This window comes from Oncorhynchus tshawytscha, linkage group LG06 (assembly GCF_018296145.1).
Source record: "Oncorhynchus tshawytscha isolate Ot180627B linkage group LG06, Otsh_v2.0, whole genome shotgun sequence".
Lineage (NCBI taxonomy): Eukaryota > Metazoa > Chordata > Actinopteri > Salmoniformes > Salmonidae > Oncorhynchus > Oncorhynchus tshawytscha.
In genome coordinates, this window is record NC_056434.1 from 68,306,956 (window position 1) to 68,321,648 (window position 14,693).

The following is a 14,693-nucleotide window of genomic DNA, read 5'->3' on the forward strand; positions in this document are numbered from 1 at the left end:
CACAATAAGGGTGTCTCGCTACCTCTCCTCCCGCTCTCACTCTGTCTTTATGGAGGAGCACACTGGCGCTTCTAAAGGGTGGCCATGCTCCGAGGTTATTCACAATCACCCTTTTCCATTTCCCCAGAAGGTCTACTGAAGTACTACTTTAGATTCAGGTCATTCTCCAGTGAGAAGCACACAGTCTTATTGCCTTGCAAGAGCATGTCAAGGACAATTATCATAAGAGTTTTCTAATCAGTTAATTATTTTCCAGCAGTCGGCTGTAGGTGTGCCCCGTTGTTCTTGTGAATATAAACTCCCTAACATGCATTTTTCATGGTAATACATGTGACCATTCTTTCAGGGAAAGTCTTTCCTGGGTGTGCAGCACCCTTCCAAATAACTGAACGGCGGCAACTACAGGATTAAATGCAGTACATATAGCTGTAAAAGACTTGTTGAAGGCCACAACTTGGAAGGGATCAGGATCCAGCAGCAGGGATTGGTGTGTGTGGTCTGGAAAAGGCCATGGCAGCCCAGTTCTTTGTTTTGATCCGCAGCACTAGTGTGTGATGTGATGGCAATTTGTAACCCTGAAGAACAATTTTGATATTTGAAGGAAAATCCAATGGAAATGGTTTTATAATGGGCTGTAAATTGTTGGCTAACTCCCTCCAATAGAGGAAAAGTGGTTTAATTCTAATGTGGATGCACATGTCCTCTAAGATGAGTTTGTCCGACGTTATATTCTACTATAGTATGTGTGGTCAGAGTAAATACAAATATGTGAAATATGAGTGGAAGAGATTACCAACATAATCGGATAACAGCCATAGTCATTATGATATTTATACTCTGGTTAAATTATTGGAAAAGAAAAGCTGAGAGAAAGAGACGACTTACTGATAATATACAGTACCAGTCAAAAGTTTTGACACCTACTCATTCAAGGTCATTTTTAATTTTAATTTTATTTCATTAGAGTTACCAGCCTCAGAAATTGCAGCCCAAATAAATGCTTCACAGAATTCAAGTAACAGACACATCTCAACATCATCTGTTCAGAGGAGACTGTGTGAATTAGACCTTCATGGTCAAATTGCTGCAAAGAAATCACTACTAAAGGACACAAATAAGAAGATTAGCTTGGGCCAAAAAACACAAGCAATGGACATTAGACCAATTGAAATCTGCTCTTTGTTCTGATGAGTCCAAATGTGAGATTTTTGGTTACAAACGCTGTGTCTTTGTGAGACGCTTAGTAGGTGAACGGATTATGAACGGGTTATTTCATAGTTGTGATGTCTTCACTATTATTATACAATGTAGAAAATGGGAAAATAAAGAAAGTCTTGAATGAGTACATGTGTCCAAGCTTTTGACTGGTACTGTATGTCGGTCTCCTGTAATTTTCTGTCATTGATAGTTGCTGAACTCCCCTCACTGTTCTGTGGTACCATTCTCCTATTCTCAACCCAATCTGTTATTTGTGATATTGCAGAGGTCCATGCTTCTACTATTCAAGCTGATACGAAAAACACGTTTTGTTCGAACAAATATTCCTTTGCCAGCCGTATTGTTTTTACATTGTAATTCCATGTGTTGGAGTTGAGTTCATGGTCTTGTGGTCTGATGAGTGGTGTGGTAGAGATGGCTATGGTTACAAGCTGCTCCATGGGGGCCCAGTGTGTGCCAGTGGACTTGGCCCAGATTCAGCCTTCAGAATGGGATCCAGTAAAAGAAACCAATGAAAACCCTTGTGCCCAAAAACACTCAGGCTGTGGGTAGATTGGCACATGAACAAAGCAGCATCTTAGTGAGGGGAAACCTGATCATTATTTTTCAAATAAATCCATTTTTACATTGTATTTATTAGTCAGCTGGCAGCTGAGGGGGAGACTGGCAAGTGGGGCAACAGTAGGAAGTGTGACCATTGGGATTGACCCCTGGTCTCCATTGGGGAGCAGTATGTGACTGGCCATGGGGATTGACCCCTGGTCTCCATTGGGGAGCAGTATGTGACTGGCCATGGGGATTGACCCCTGGTTTCCATTGGGGAGCAGTATGTGCCTGGCCATGGGGATTGAACCCTGGTCTCTGCTGGGGAGCAGTATGTGCCTGGCCATGGGGATTGAACCCTGGTCTCCATTTGGGAGCAGTATGTGACTGACCATGGGGATTGAACCCTGGTCTCCTCTGGGGAGCAGCGAGCAATGAGCATTACTGTTAGACCACAGGCACTTCACAACCTGATCATTATTCTACACACAACTGTGTAGAAGGAGGGGATACAGTACTCAAATCAGCTCTTTTTAGGGGTTTAGTGTCTGTTGGCTTTTATTCTGGCCATGCTGGAGAACATCATGTAGTTGAGGCTACAGTAGAAGTACCCCCAGTTTCAACATCTTGATTGAGCTTCCTTCCCCAGTGAATGGATTGTGGCAGTCCCAGACCAAATCAAAGCTTGATTATTGTTAGCAGGGAATATTAAGTGTCTTGGCTCTGAGGGTTGTCAGGAACCAAGACATTTTGACTACCCACCGCCACCTCTGTTTCCCTCTTTTTTTCTTCCCCTCATTACCAATTCTTCCTGTATTTTTGTGCTTCTCTCTCTCCCTCCCCAGGCAGAGGAGATCCTGCGTAGGGAGTTGGAGAAAAAGGAGACCCCCAGTCTGTACTGCCTGCTGGGGGACGTGCTGCGGGACCAGCAGTACTACGACCAGGCCTGGGAGCTGTCGAACCATCGCAGCGCCCGCGCCATGCGCTCCAAGGCCCTGCTGCACCTCCGGGCCAAGGACTTCCAGCAGTGTGTGGAGTGCTTCGAGAAGTCACTCCGCATCAACACCATGCAGGTAAACTAACCCCTGAAATGGCTAGCTTTGGGTAGCATATTGAAAAATGAAGGGCTAGCAGGTAGAACTCACAGGGTAAAACTTAACTACCTGACCTGCAGGTAAGCTACCTACAACTAATATGACTCATTTTTTATGAATAGATTAAATAATTTATTAACTTCAAAGTGTAGTAGGTTAGCACCGAGCACAGTAGAGCTGGAATTAATCTGCGCCTTTGCCCCCATTCACACACCCACCCACACACACTTTCCCATTTCCCCAAGGAAGTAGTGTTGGGGCAGTTGTGTCTGGGACCTGTCCTGTTGGCTCCCAGCACACAGAGGGTAGCCAACTCACCCTATAACCACTCCTCTGGATAGCAGAGTAGAGAGGGAGATGTGAGGGTGAAGAGGAGAAATAACGAGTCGGTTTCGCCCAGGGGAAAAGGGAAATGATTTCCTGTTTTCCTTCCCTTTTCTGCCCTTTGTCCATATTTAATTCAGCAGGTCAGCCAGCAATAGGATGCTTTAATTTAGCTTGTTCTGCCATAATGACCTTCACCCTCCATTTTTCAAGGAGTTGTTGAAGTATTGTCAAGGAGATATGAGGGCTCCTGTAAACGATCGCTCCAGCAGCTACATCTTTGGAGAATGAAGATAAACAGAATAGAGGGGTATATTCCTCCCAGTTTCCCACCTCCCTCTGATATGAGCCATGAGATGTTGTAGTGTGCTGTGGTGAGAGGGGAAAGACACAAGAAAGTGGGGGGAGAAAGGGAAATGGAGGGGGGAAGAGGGGGAAAATCCGGGTGACTGATGCTACAGCTGATTTTAACAGACGGACGGGGCCTGCCTGTCAGTCACAGAGCGGGGCCTCCCGCAGCCTGCCTGACAGGTGGGCTTTCCTCCAAATCAAACACAGGCACAGGAGGGCTGCAACATTAGCCAACATGGCATTTGCGTTTCTTTTTCCGCTTCCTTTTCCCCCCCACGTGTGTCCAGTGTGACACCTGCCAGTCAGCGTGGCAGGGATGGTTTGAAAGCGTGGCAGGCTCAGCACATTGTTAGTTTATACCGTGGATCAAGGGGGTGAGTTAGCACTGAGATAATATAGAATTCTCACCATGAATAGATAAGACTATAAATGATATTCCACTCAACATTTCACAGTTCAGTATTCCTGAACTCACTGCTCATGTTTGTCTTGTTTCTACAGCTTGGGGTGTGGTTCTCCCTGGGCTGTGCCTACTTTGCCCTGGAGGGCTATGAGGGTGCTGCCAAGGCCTTCCAGAGGTGTGTGGGACTGGAGCCAGATGTAAGTGCATTACTACACCACCTTAGTGTCGGGCATCATCGCATAGGAGGGCAGAGTCAATCACATGAATGCACAGTGGGACCATCACAATACCATTCATCTCTCGTTTTGTCACTCCCTCTACCCCCCCCTTCTCTTTTTCCATTACTCTCACAAATACACACATTCCCACACAAACACACACCCACACCCACACCCACACACACAAACACACTTTGACAAACGGAAAACACTCCCTTCCCATAACCCAAGCTATAACACTCTTGTCCTCCAGCAGTCTTTCCAATTCAACTTAATGACCCATACGGCACCCGTGTGCCTACTGCATTGAGCGGGTATGTGCTCATGTAGCACTCAGCAGAACATATTTAGGCTCGGGGGGAGTCAGTCTTCTGCCACAGCTTCTTAACAACCCTGTGCTTACTTGTGTGTGAGCTGTACATCTTCATTTTTCCTCCTTCAGAACGCAGAGGCGTGGAACAACCTCTCCACGGCCTACATCCGCCTGAGACAGAAGTGAGTACTGTATAGTCCCTCCATCTGGACCATTAACCTGTCAATGATTGAACAGAGTTAGGACTCTGAAAGATATACAGTTCAGTCATAAGTATTTCAGTTGACAGGCTCAATGTTTGAATGTCTCCTTGTTTTGAATTTAGGGTCCCTCAGTCGAGAGCCTTCTCTCCACAGCTCACACACAATTGACTGGACTGAGATAAGCTTTAGGGTGAGGCATTATTTTATTGAGCCAACTGGTTTTGGAGGCTCAGCGGGGCCTTGAAGACCCGTGTTTCTCACTCACCCGCCCATCCATCCACCCACCACCCTTGTGCCGGCTGACACATAGAGTAGGACCACAACAAAGGCAGAGGAATCAGACCTTAATGTTCTCTCTCAGCCCTGATATCCCTGAGGTTCTCCAGCCACTTCCCCTACCGATCCAGGACCTGTCACTCTCACAGAGAGAGGGACTCGCACTGCCAGCCAGGAGGCATCCATTCAGCCTGACAGTATTGATTTTTGGCTGGAGAGAGGTATCAAAGAGTAGCACTGATTTACACGCCAATGAAACAGATTGATGTTACAATGCTTTTTTCACCCCACTCCAACTCCTCTAGTCATTGGTTGGGTCACGTAACGGACCTCGATGCTTTTCAATTACTTTAAAAACTCACTAGGCAGTCGTGATGGGAAAGATAACATCTCAGCACCCTCCTGATTTTACCACAGGACCTAGGTGAACCCCAGCTGACCATGAGGCTGGCATCAGACAGATTTGTTAGGCTCAACTCAATTAGGACATTCCCACCACTGCAAGATGGGCAGGTTCTCTTATTTCCCCTGAAAACCACAATCTCTTCCTGGCAGAACTCTGTCTGGGAACTAGGAAGCTCCACGGTTTCTTTATGGGGAAACGTTCCCCCTCAGCCCCTGATCAAATCAGCCCTGTGCTTTCAGGCCTGAAATTAAAAAGCGGGGAGACTTCTACCTGGTTAGCGCCGCTGCTAAATCAGCTGAAGTGGCTCTGTTAAAGAGCCTGTAGCCTGTGGTGTGTGTGTGGGTGAGTGCCGGTGGATCAGAGAGAGAGTATCAGGGCGGTTGTCACGGTGAACTGCTAACTTATGTAGCCTGCGTCTCACTGAGATGTCAGACACAGGGGGCAGGCAGCCATGTCAGTCAGGCTTGGCTATGGTCCACCTCTGGACAGCTGCTGAGTTACAGAGATACAGGCACCTCACCTGAAATAGTGACTCATTACTGAACTGTAGAAATGACTGGTAGGACCAAATCCTGACTTATGTAACTCAAATTTGCACATTGATGGTCATGCATGTCTGTGTGCATCTCAATTTAGTTCTCATCCCGTAAGACTTTGTAAGCTGCCCCTGAGGAAATGGTGAGCACCAGCCATGTAAAAGTACTTTCCATGGCACCACTAATTCCAGCGCCTGTCTGTCCCACTGTCTGTCAGGACGAAGGCTTTCCGCACCCTGCAGGAGGCTCTGAAGTGTAACTACGAACACTGGCAGATCTGGGAGAACTTCATTGCCGTTTGCACCGACGTGGGAGAGTTCGCAGAGGCCATCAAGGCCTACCATCGCCTTATGGACCTGAGGGACAAATTCAAGGATGTGCAGGTAAAGATAGTGCCCACAGGCACCGATCTAGGATCAATTTACCATATCCTAAAATCACAACGTAACCATTTAGGGGAAAATGCTAAACTGACCTTGGGTTAGTGTCGAGGGGCAACTTCATCCTACTTGGTTTAGAAAAGAACAGCTTTTCCCTTGTTTACAGGATTATTTCTAAAATGGAAACATGCTGTGCTACAGTAACCCAGCTACCTTTCCACCCACACTGGTTCCTGTCACAGATAAGTCCCATGTCATAGCTTGTTCACATCTAGGAGCAGTACGTGTAAAGCACCCAAGGATTTGAATACGCCCGGCTCCATATGCCACCAGGAGCGTGCCTTTAATGGCACCATACGCCTCTCATCTGCTCGTTCCACGGCGCTGCCCCACTAACAACCAGTCGTTAACAGCACCCACGTCTCCCGTAAGGAGAGGAGCCTGGGGAGGCTTTCTCAGCCGTGTGAGATTCAGGCTCCACATGTTCCAGGGCACAGAAGGGTCCACTCCAAACTCGCCCTCTCTTAGCTCCATCACAGAGCCCAGGGCCTTCCAGAGGGTGACCCCCTTGGGAATGAAGAATATATACAAGAGGTTGCAGTCTGTTTGAGCAGAGCCCTCTGCCACCGCCACCTGCTACCACCTCTTTAATACTGAAACCACTTGGGTCAGAGAGCTCGCCTAAAGGAGACCTGAACATTCTGGGCCTCTATGACAACACACCACTTGACCACCAGTCTATAATTTTGCTGCGGCTCTTATCACGATTTCTAATGGAATGTCAGGTGTCGATATTGCAGTGGGATCCACAGACCTTTGAGGACCCTACTGACATTCTCTGAAGATGTCCCTGCAATATATCCACGGCAATAGTTATACACTGCCTGCTAGGCTTATCAAGCACTTTCATTTGGTTTCATTAGAAAAAATCTACATGAAAAATCTGAATCATCGCTGGCTAATTGGAAACCCACCAACGCTTACTAAATAGAAAATTAACTGTCGACTTTGAATAAACAAGTCCAAACATAGCTACTGAGCAAAACGGCAATATACTGTATAAGTCCTGAGCCCCGGAACACATACAGAGCAATTAACTTTAAAGAAGATGTTCCAGCACGGGTGTAAAAGCTCTAAATAACAGAGCTTTAGGTGTCTGGAGGTTGGGTGCTCCTGGGGGTCCGGTCATAATCCCCAGCCCTCGCCTCGTCCCGCGCCACCACTGTGGCGCCACTTAACATGCACAGCCCTGGTTGGATATGTTTCATTGCCTTTTCTAATTAGCTTGGCAAAGTCAGTGGGGGTTTGATCAAAATGTGTTTTCCTTTCCTTCCCTCCCTGTCTTTTTTGCTCTTCTCTCTCTCTCAATGGATTCATTTTTAGCTTGGCAAGATGCTAGCGCCTCATCAATTAGGATTGGAGATGTAAACGCACAAGTTGAAAAGGTCGCAACCAGCCACCCGCTGCTGTAAAATATATGTCCCCGTAATTGGGATGTGGATTCACATTCTTTAACTCTGTTCCCCAACAGTCTTCTCTCTTTTTCGCCTTCTGCACTTTACTCTGTGTTGTGTGGGAAGGATTGGTCAGTTCCTCAGGCTCCATCTTATTTGGCCTTTGAGCATCAAATTAAAAGATGTTCCCATCGGGTTTATGAGTCCATAATGTGGTCGTCTGATATAACAGCCTGTCCCCACTCACACAATGTGCGTAGTTTGGTGGCACTATTTTAGTCCCCATCCGTTTCTTCTACCTGCCCCCTCCCCATCCCTCCTCCACCAAATGTATCCTTGATGTAGCACTGTTTCACTTAAAAGCGCTTGTATTTGAAGAGTATTTGCAATTATTTGGCATGCCTGACTCGCGTCTTTGAATTGTATTTTGAATTGTGTGACAAGGCGACAGTTGGCATCATACTTACTTCATCAAATCTATTCCTGTAAGTGCTTGTTTTATTATCAACTTACCTTCCTTTCCTCTCCCTCTCTTTAATTCCATATTGTTTGTTTTCTGAGACTGTTTTTAGTTTATACAGTACTGCATGGCTGAGGGGGAAGAGTACTTTACAACTTTACTCCTTATGGGCCAGGATGCATTCCTCTTCTATGGAATGTTGAGAAGCAACTAGAGTGGAATTAGTGACTTATGAGGACCTCTGTCACATGCCCCTCCATATTCTCCGTATCCAGTGAATCCTAGTGATGAATTGTGGGTTATGATGGACACACACACTCACACATTCCTTTGAGATAGAAAATAATTATTTCCCCCGTTAAAAAAAAAAAGAGAAGAAAATGGATCAAATCTCTCGTTACTCGGCTTACATCAAACCTTTACTCCGTTTTCCATCCTGCTCTCTCCCCGTGGGAGGATATTACTTTTCCTCTTCATTTCACACTATAACCGGATACAGCAGGAATCTGGGAGAGTGATCTGTTCAATTTCCCCTTTAACTTGAATCAAAAAGTCCCATTTAGGGATTTAATTTGATACACATTTTCATCGTCGACAGTCCGATCTGATGAATCTTGTCTGAGACCTTCTAGGCTGAAATTACCTTCAGACGTTGAGGTGCCCCAGTGGCAGAAGAGAGCTATCAATCAACATTAACACTCATTTACCCAGCACCTCCCCTCCCCTGATTTCCCACAGACTTCCTCCAGCTACTGTACCAGTAGAACAGATAACTGATAGGTCAGACCAACCCCTTCTCAGAGCCAGTAGGCAGAGGGCCTCTGCTATTACCCACACAACCCCCATCTCACATATACACAACCCCCATCTCACATATACACAACCCCCATCTCACATATACACAACCCCCATCTCACATACACACAACCCCCATCTCACATACACACAACCCCCATCTCACATACACACAACCCCCATCTCACATACACACAACCCCCATCTCACATACACACAACCCCCATCTCACATACACACAACCCCCATCTCACATACACACAACCCCCCATCTCACATACACACAACCCCCATCTCACATACACACAACCCCCATCTCACATATACACAACCCCCATCTCACATATACACAACCCCCATCTCACATACACACAACCCCCATCTCACATACACACAACCCCCATCTCACATACACACAACCCCCATCTCACATACACACAGATTATTATTCTGAAATGTTTTATCCGGTATGAAGACAGTATCTTTCTTTGGACCACACACAAACACCGACCGGCATCTTATCTGAGGTTCCGGAGAGGAGTGTGTGTGTAGCAAGATACTTGCTGCACCGGTATGGTATTCAGAATGACATTTGTGCCAGCACCTGAGAACGTTGAGTGGTACACTTAAACTGTGAATACCAGGGGCACACTAAAGAGCATCTATAGACAAGTAGTTTGTTACATGCAAATGGTGAGAAGGGAAACCAATTTAAATCAGAACTCCCGTGGAACTGCACTTTGGGGGACTGGAAAAAAGGGTGAGGTAGAAAGAGCAATATAGTGAAAGAAGGTGAAGGGAGAGACACTCCCGGATTCCCTAGAGACGGCTGTTGTTTTAAGGGCTGAGACGACCGCCAGTTGGGAGGATTCATCCTCGCCTTACCTACTGTCCTGCAGTAGACCACACACATTCTGGAACAGCCCTTATAGAAGTGCTCTCGTTTCAACAGATCTCATTTATGATCTTCTCTTACACAGAGAGTGCTACACAGATAACATTCTTCAAATTAATTATCAAACCATTTTACTGGATTGTACTTTTAATGGCCTTTAGTCATTCAAGAACTTTGCATGATTGCTAGGAGCTTGGCTATGCCATTATTCAGTTGGAAAGCCATCTGGAAGGTTTAGCCCCAGGTATAGATACAGAACAGTTGTCTGTGAAGCCTGGTTATAAGGTGTTTGATTGTCTGGTTTGGACCAGATTTATTGTAAAGGGGGCCTTTCTTCTCCCTCATGCCTGTTGAAGTTCACACCAGCTTTCAGATCTGCTTCCTCACAGATTCTCTTCCTCCTCCACCGGCGGGGCACGCCACAGTCAACTGGAGACTAAACAATAATCTAGTCGAGCAGAGGCAGTGTGCCAGCCCGCCTGCAGCTGAACTTACTAAGAGCTGGGTCATTTGGTAACTCGGTGTCAAGACTCTGGGATGGAGTCTTTAAACAGCCTCTTTAGACATGCAATTTGGAAGTGATTTTCAAACACACAATCATCCTTCAAGAAATGCATGGCCTCTTCTGGTGATTCAGTCACTGTGAATGTGAAATCCCTCCCTGTAAGTGGTTGTATGGATATGTGCAGTAGGCTAGAGGTCTCATTCACCTTTTGGCTACATTTTTCCTCTGAACAATCAAGTGGGATAAAGTAAAAGGCTTGGCTCAGCGAACACCTGGGTTTCAAGCTGTTCACTAACAGGCTTTCTGCTAGTGCCATGACTTCAAAGGGAGCTGGCTTAGCTAACTTCTGGGAAACCAGGCCCCCCACCCTGGCACGCGCATGGTAGACATACACACCAACTCAAAGACTAGCATGGGGAGACTCACACTTGCACACAGACGCGTGAGGAGATGCACAGATCTTGCCGTTTACCCCCTCCGACTACCCACACACACACACCCCTCCAATCGAGACCACACATACCCGCACGCACACACTGCCATGGGGAGATACACTCACACACTCCCCACAGACTACACAAACCCAGGGGAGACATCTCCAACCCTTAGCTCACACCTTTCACCATTCATCTGTCTGTCTCCTTTCCCCTGCCTTTACTCAGCTTGCTCAGTGTTGGTATTCGGAGTGGTGCATGAGGGCTTCACAAATAACATTCCCCTGGACAGACGGGATAAGGCCCGTGAACGCTGCTGCACTTCCTGGCTTTGAGATGTTTCTCATTGATATCATCCTCTGTCTCTCCCGCTTGTTGCTTATGGAACATGTTAGTATATATAGCTATGACTATGACATGCCCGTGTGTGAGTGAGTGGTGTGGATTGCGTTGTAACTTGATTTATTTGTTTTCAGCGTGCTGATGATACCATTTTATTATTCATATGGGAAAGCATTTAATTAATGTGAACAAAGAGGGTGAGGTCATGTTTTGAAATCCAGCGTTGCTCTGCCCTCTCGGCTATTTATTGAAGCGCTTTTAATTGTACTGCGTGATGATCGTGACTGTGCATACATTTCCATTTTTTGTTACAATAGAAAACAAGTCCCATGAATTCTTGGCAGTTTTATTCCACTCTATATTCCACTCTCAATGCCAAGCATATTGAATTTGGGCGGGGGGCAAATGCCACCCATTCAGTTGGGTGCGAGGTGAAATTGAAACCAAGTGCGAAAAGCGTCTGTGTGAAATAGCCTCCTGCTCAGACGGCAATCACTAAACTAGAAACGGAGGATGACACAACCACGCAACATTGAGGCAACCCAAATGGTTTATGTTGAGAGAGGACATTTGTAATTTAAGCCAGTGTGGTCAGGTTCACACACCAAACCACAACCACCCGCTTTAAACAAGCAGTCGCTCCACTCTTTCCGACTCCTCCCACTTCAAACCAGAGGAGTGGTCCGTTCACATTGTCACTCTCCTGTGTTCCAGATTCTAGAGATCCTGGTGCGAGCGGTGGTGGAGGACATGACAGATAACCATGGCGACCAGGCGTCATCTCTGCGGGCCAAGGTCCAGGAGCTCCTGGGGCGCGTCACGTCCCGCCACAGCACTGACGCTGAGATCTGGCGTCACTACGCCCTGCTCTACGGAGACGGCCACAGCACCAGGCCTGAGGACAACGAGAAAGTAAGGCCCTCTAACATTCCTCTAACGTCCCCGTGACATTTGACTGTGCAGACGCCACACATGAAATATACTTTGTGAGCTCGCAGGGGAGGTGAAAAAGTCATGGACTTGGAGCCTGTTAAAAGCTATTTATAGGCTCATTGATAACTCATAGGCGATGGTAACTAATGGTGAGCAAATTGCACGTGGCCACACAGTGATAGATGGCTCTGTGTATTCTTGTCATACGCAGTGGGCTGTTGATAAAACTGTTCCTTAATCATGTCCTAAGCGTGACTTGTGAGGACAGTCCTGTTATGTAATTTGTCTTTCCACTGCCTCTCATAGGCCAGTCACGTCACAGCGATGATTTCTGTTCATTTTCTATTCATTCAAAGTGTTTACTTGGTGTGTTCATTACAACTCAAATGGATTGGTGTGGCCAACCGATTGGTAAGGGTTTATGGCTTCATGGGAAGTTAATATTTAATTAAAAATGGTAGCCCACAACATTCTGTGTGTTGGGGAGATAATTTTTTTTTCATGGATTTTCTTGTATGTGTGCGTATTTGTGTGTGTCAGGCTTTGCAGTTCCTGTCCAAGGCCCATCGCTGTGAGGTGCAGGTCAGTGGCTGGGAGAAAGACACTGGGGCCTTCAAGAAGGTGATAAGGAGAGCCATAGATCTTGCCAACGGTGAGTGACGCACTCCCTGCCCCTACACGCATAGACCTTATCCCACATACTGTGGCAGGTACAGTACCAGTCAAAAGTTTGGACACACCTACTCATTCAAGGGTTTTTATTTTTACTCTTTCTGACATTGTAGAATAATAGTGAAGTCATCACAACTCTGAAATAACACATCAAATCATGTAGTTACCAAAACAAATGTTTTAAATAGACTTTAGAGTAAATTAGACCAATGCCTGAGCGCATTGCTTTTAAAAATGAATCTTTCAGCACATTACTCAGTGCTCACAGCCCCCTAGACAGGCAGTGTTGTTGCACGAGGTGGGATAGCTATGGCGTTAGGATTCCGATTTGCTTTGAGCATTACCAGATATGAAACAAAACGGCAGAAATACTTAGAAAACAGCTACTGCAGCATTTATTTTTGCCATAAAATCACAACTAGCACTCGTGCCATACTTGACTTGACTATTTTTATGAAATGCTCGCACTGTTGAGCCTTGAGTGAACCACCTGCAACGTGACTGGTGAATTAGACATTCTTACCCGACAATACCAAAATCTACCCACATTTGGCGGGTGTTCATTTTAGGCCCTGTCTCTCACACACAGACGTTTCTTCGACACACCTGAGCCACACGTGAGCCACCGCTTATTGGCAGAGACTTTCGAACACTCCATCACGCTTAATGTCACGTCTCCTACAGGTCTTTGCGTCAGGCCGCGTAGGGAGGAGACCTGATGGATTGCAGACAAGAGAAGAGTAAAAAAGACAAACAAGCCGCTTACCCCACTGCCCTCTGCGAGACACAATCCCGATCCAAACAATTGCTTTGCGTGTTAGTGTGGAGATGGAGACAGCAGGCAAAGGAAGGAGAGTGTCCTACAGGAGAACTCCATTAAAGTTGTTAATCTCGAGAATCCCCAGGTTTTTCATTACAGCCGGATGCTGTGTTGAATTAAACATAAGAGGGAGTCAGGATAACACGGTAGGAATAGCAATGTGGAAGGACTCAGCCCAGCCTTCTCCAACACATCTCTGGGGTTGATGTTGTCGCTAGGGCTCATCTTCACTCAGATCACACACCTTTTTTCTCGCACGGGCGCACACACACACACACACACACACACACCTACCTTACACGCCTTACATACACTTACAAACTGTTGCATATACCCTGACTCAGCGTGCAATGAACACAAGAGAAATGACACAATTTCACCTGGTTAATATTGCCTAACCTGGATTAGTAGTTATAACTAGTGATTATGATTGATTGTTTTTTATAAGATAAGTTTAATTCTAGCTAGCAATTTACCTTGGCTTCTACTGCATTCGCGTGACAGGCAGGCTCCTCGTGGAGTGCAATGGTTAGAGCGTTGGACTCGTTAACTGTACGGTTGCAAGATTGGATCCCCTGAGCTGACAAGGTGAAAATCTGTCGTTCTGCCCCTGAACAAGGCAGTTAACCCACAGTTCCTAGGCCGTCATTGAAAATAAGAATGTGTTCTTAACTGACTTGCCTAGTTAAATAAAGGTATAAAAATAAATCGGAAATGGGCGCCCAAAAATACCGATTTCCAATTGTTATGAAAACTTGAAATCGGCCCTCGGCCATTCCGATTAATCGGTCGACCTCTAATCAGAACCCACCAAGCCCTTCTACTACAGCCTCACTCGCTCAACTCAACTTTGTAACCTCTATGATGGGCCTGGACACTGCATCCACAGAGCTCGGAAGAGAGGGATGAGAAAAAGTAGTGATGAGAACGAGGAGGGTAGAGCAGAAGAGGTCTTCATCCATAAATCACACCGTTTTGACCTTTCGTGCTGAAGGGGACCATACAGGGAAAAGGTGTAGCGCAGATGGAGAGGAGAAGAGACTGCCGCTTGTTTTCCTTTCCTCGTGCGAGAGCGAGATAAAAGGTGTCTGGTAAACACCAAGACAAAAGACTGCGAT

The 14,693-nt window shown here is 46.3% G+C and overlaps 1 protein-coding gene across 1 annotated transcript in view; it reads left to right on the forward strand.

Moving 5' to 3' along the window:
• ttc27 (tetratricopeptide repeat domain 27) overlaps window positions 1-14,693 on the forward strand; it is a 128,099-nt gene that overhangs the window by 111,653 nt on the left and 1,753 nt on the right. The window contains exons 13-18 of the mRNA XM_024424752.2: window positions 2,607-2,834; window positions 4,032-4,130; window positions 4,594-4,646; window positions 6,103-6,268; window positions 11,865-12,062; window positions 12,624-12,735. Of these exons, the coding sequence (XP_024280520.1) occupies window positions 2,607-2,834; window positions 4,032-4,130; window positions 4,594-4,646; window positions 6,103-6,268; window positions 11,865-12,062; window positions 12,624-12,735 (856 nt within the window). The remainder of the gene's footprint in view (window positions 1-2,606; window positions 2,835-4,031; window positions 4,131-4,593; window positions 4,647-6,102; window positions 6,269-11,864; window positions 12,063-12,623; window positions 12,736-14,693) is intronic.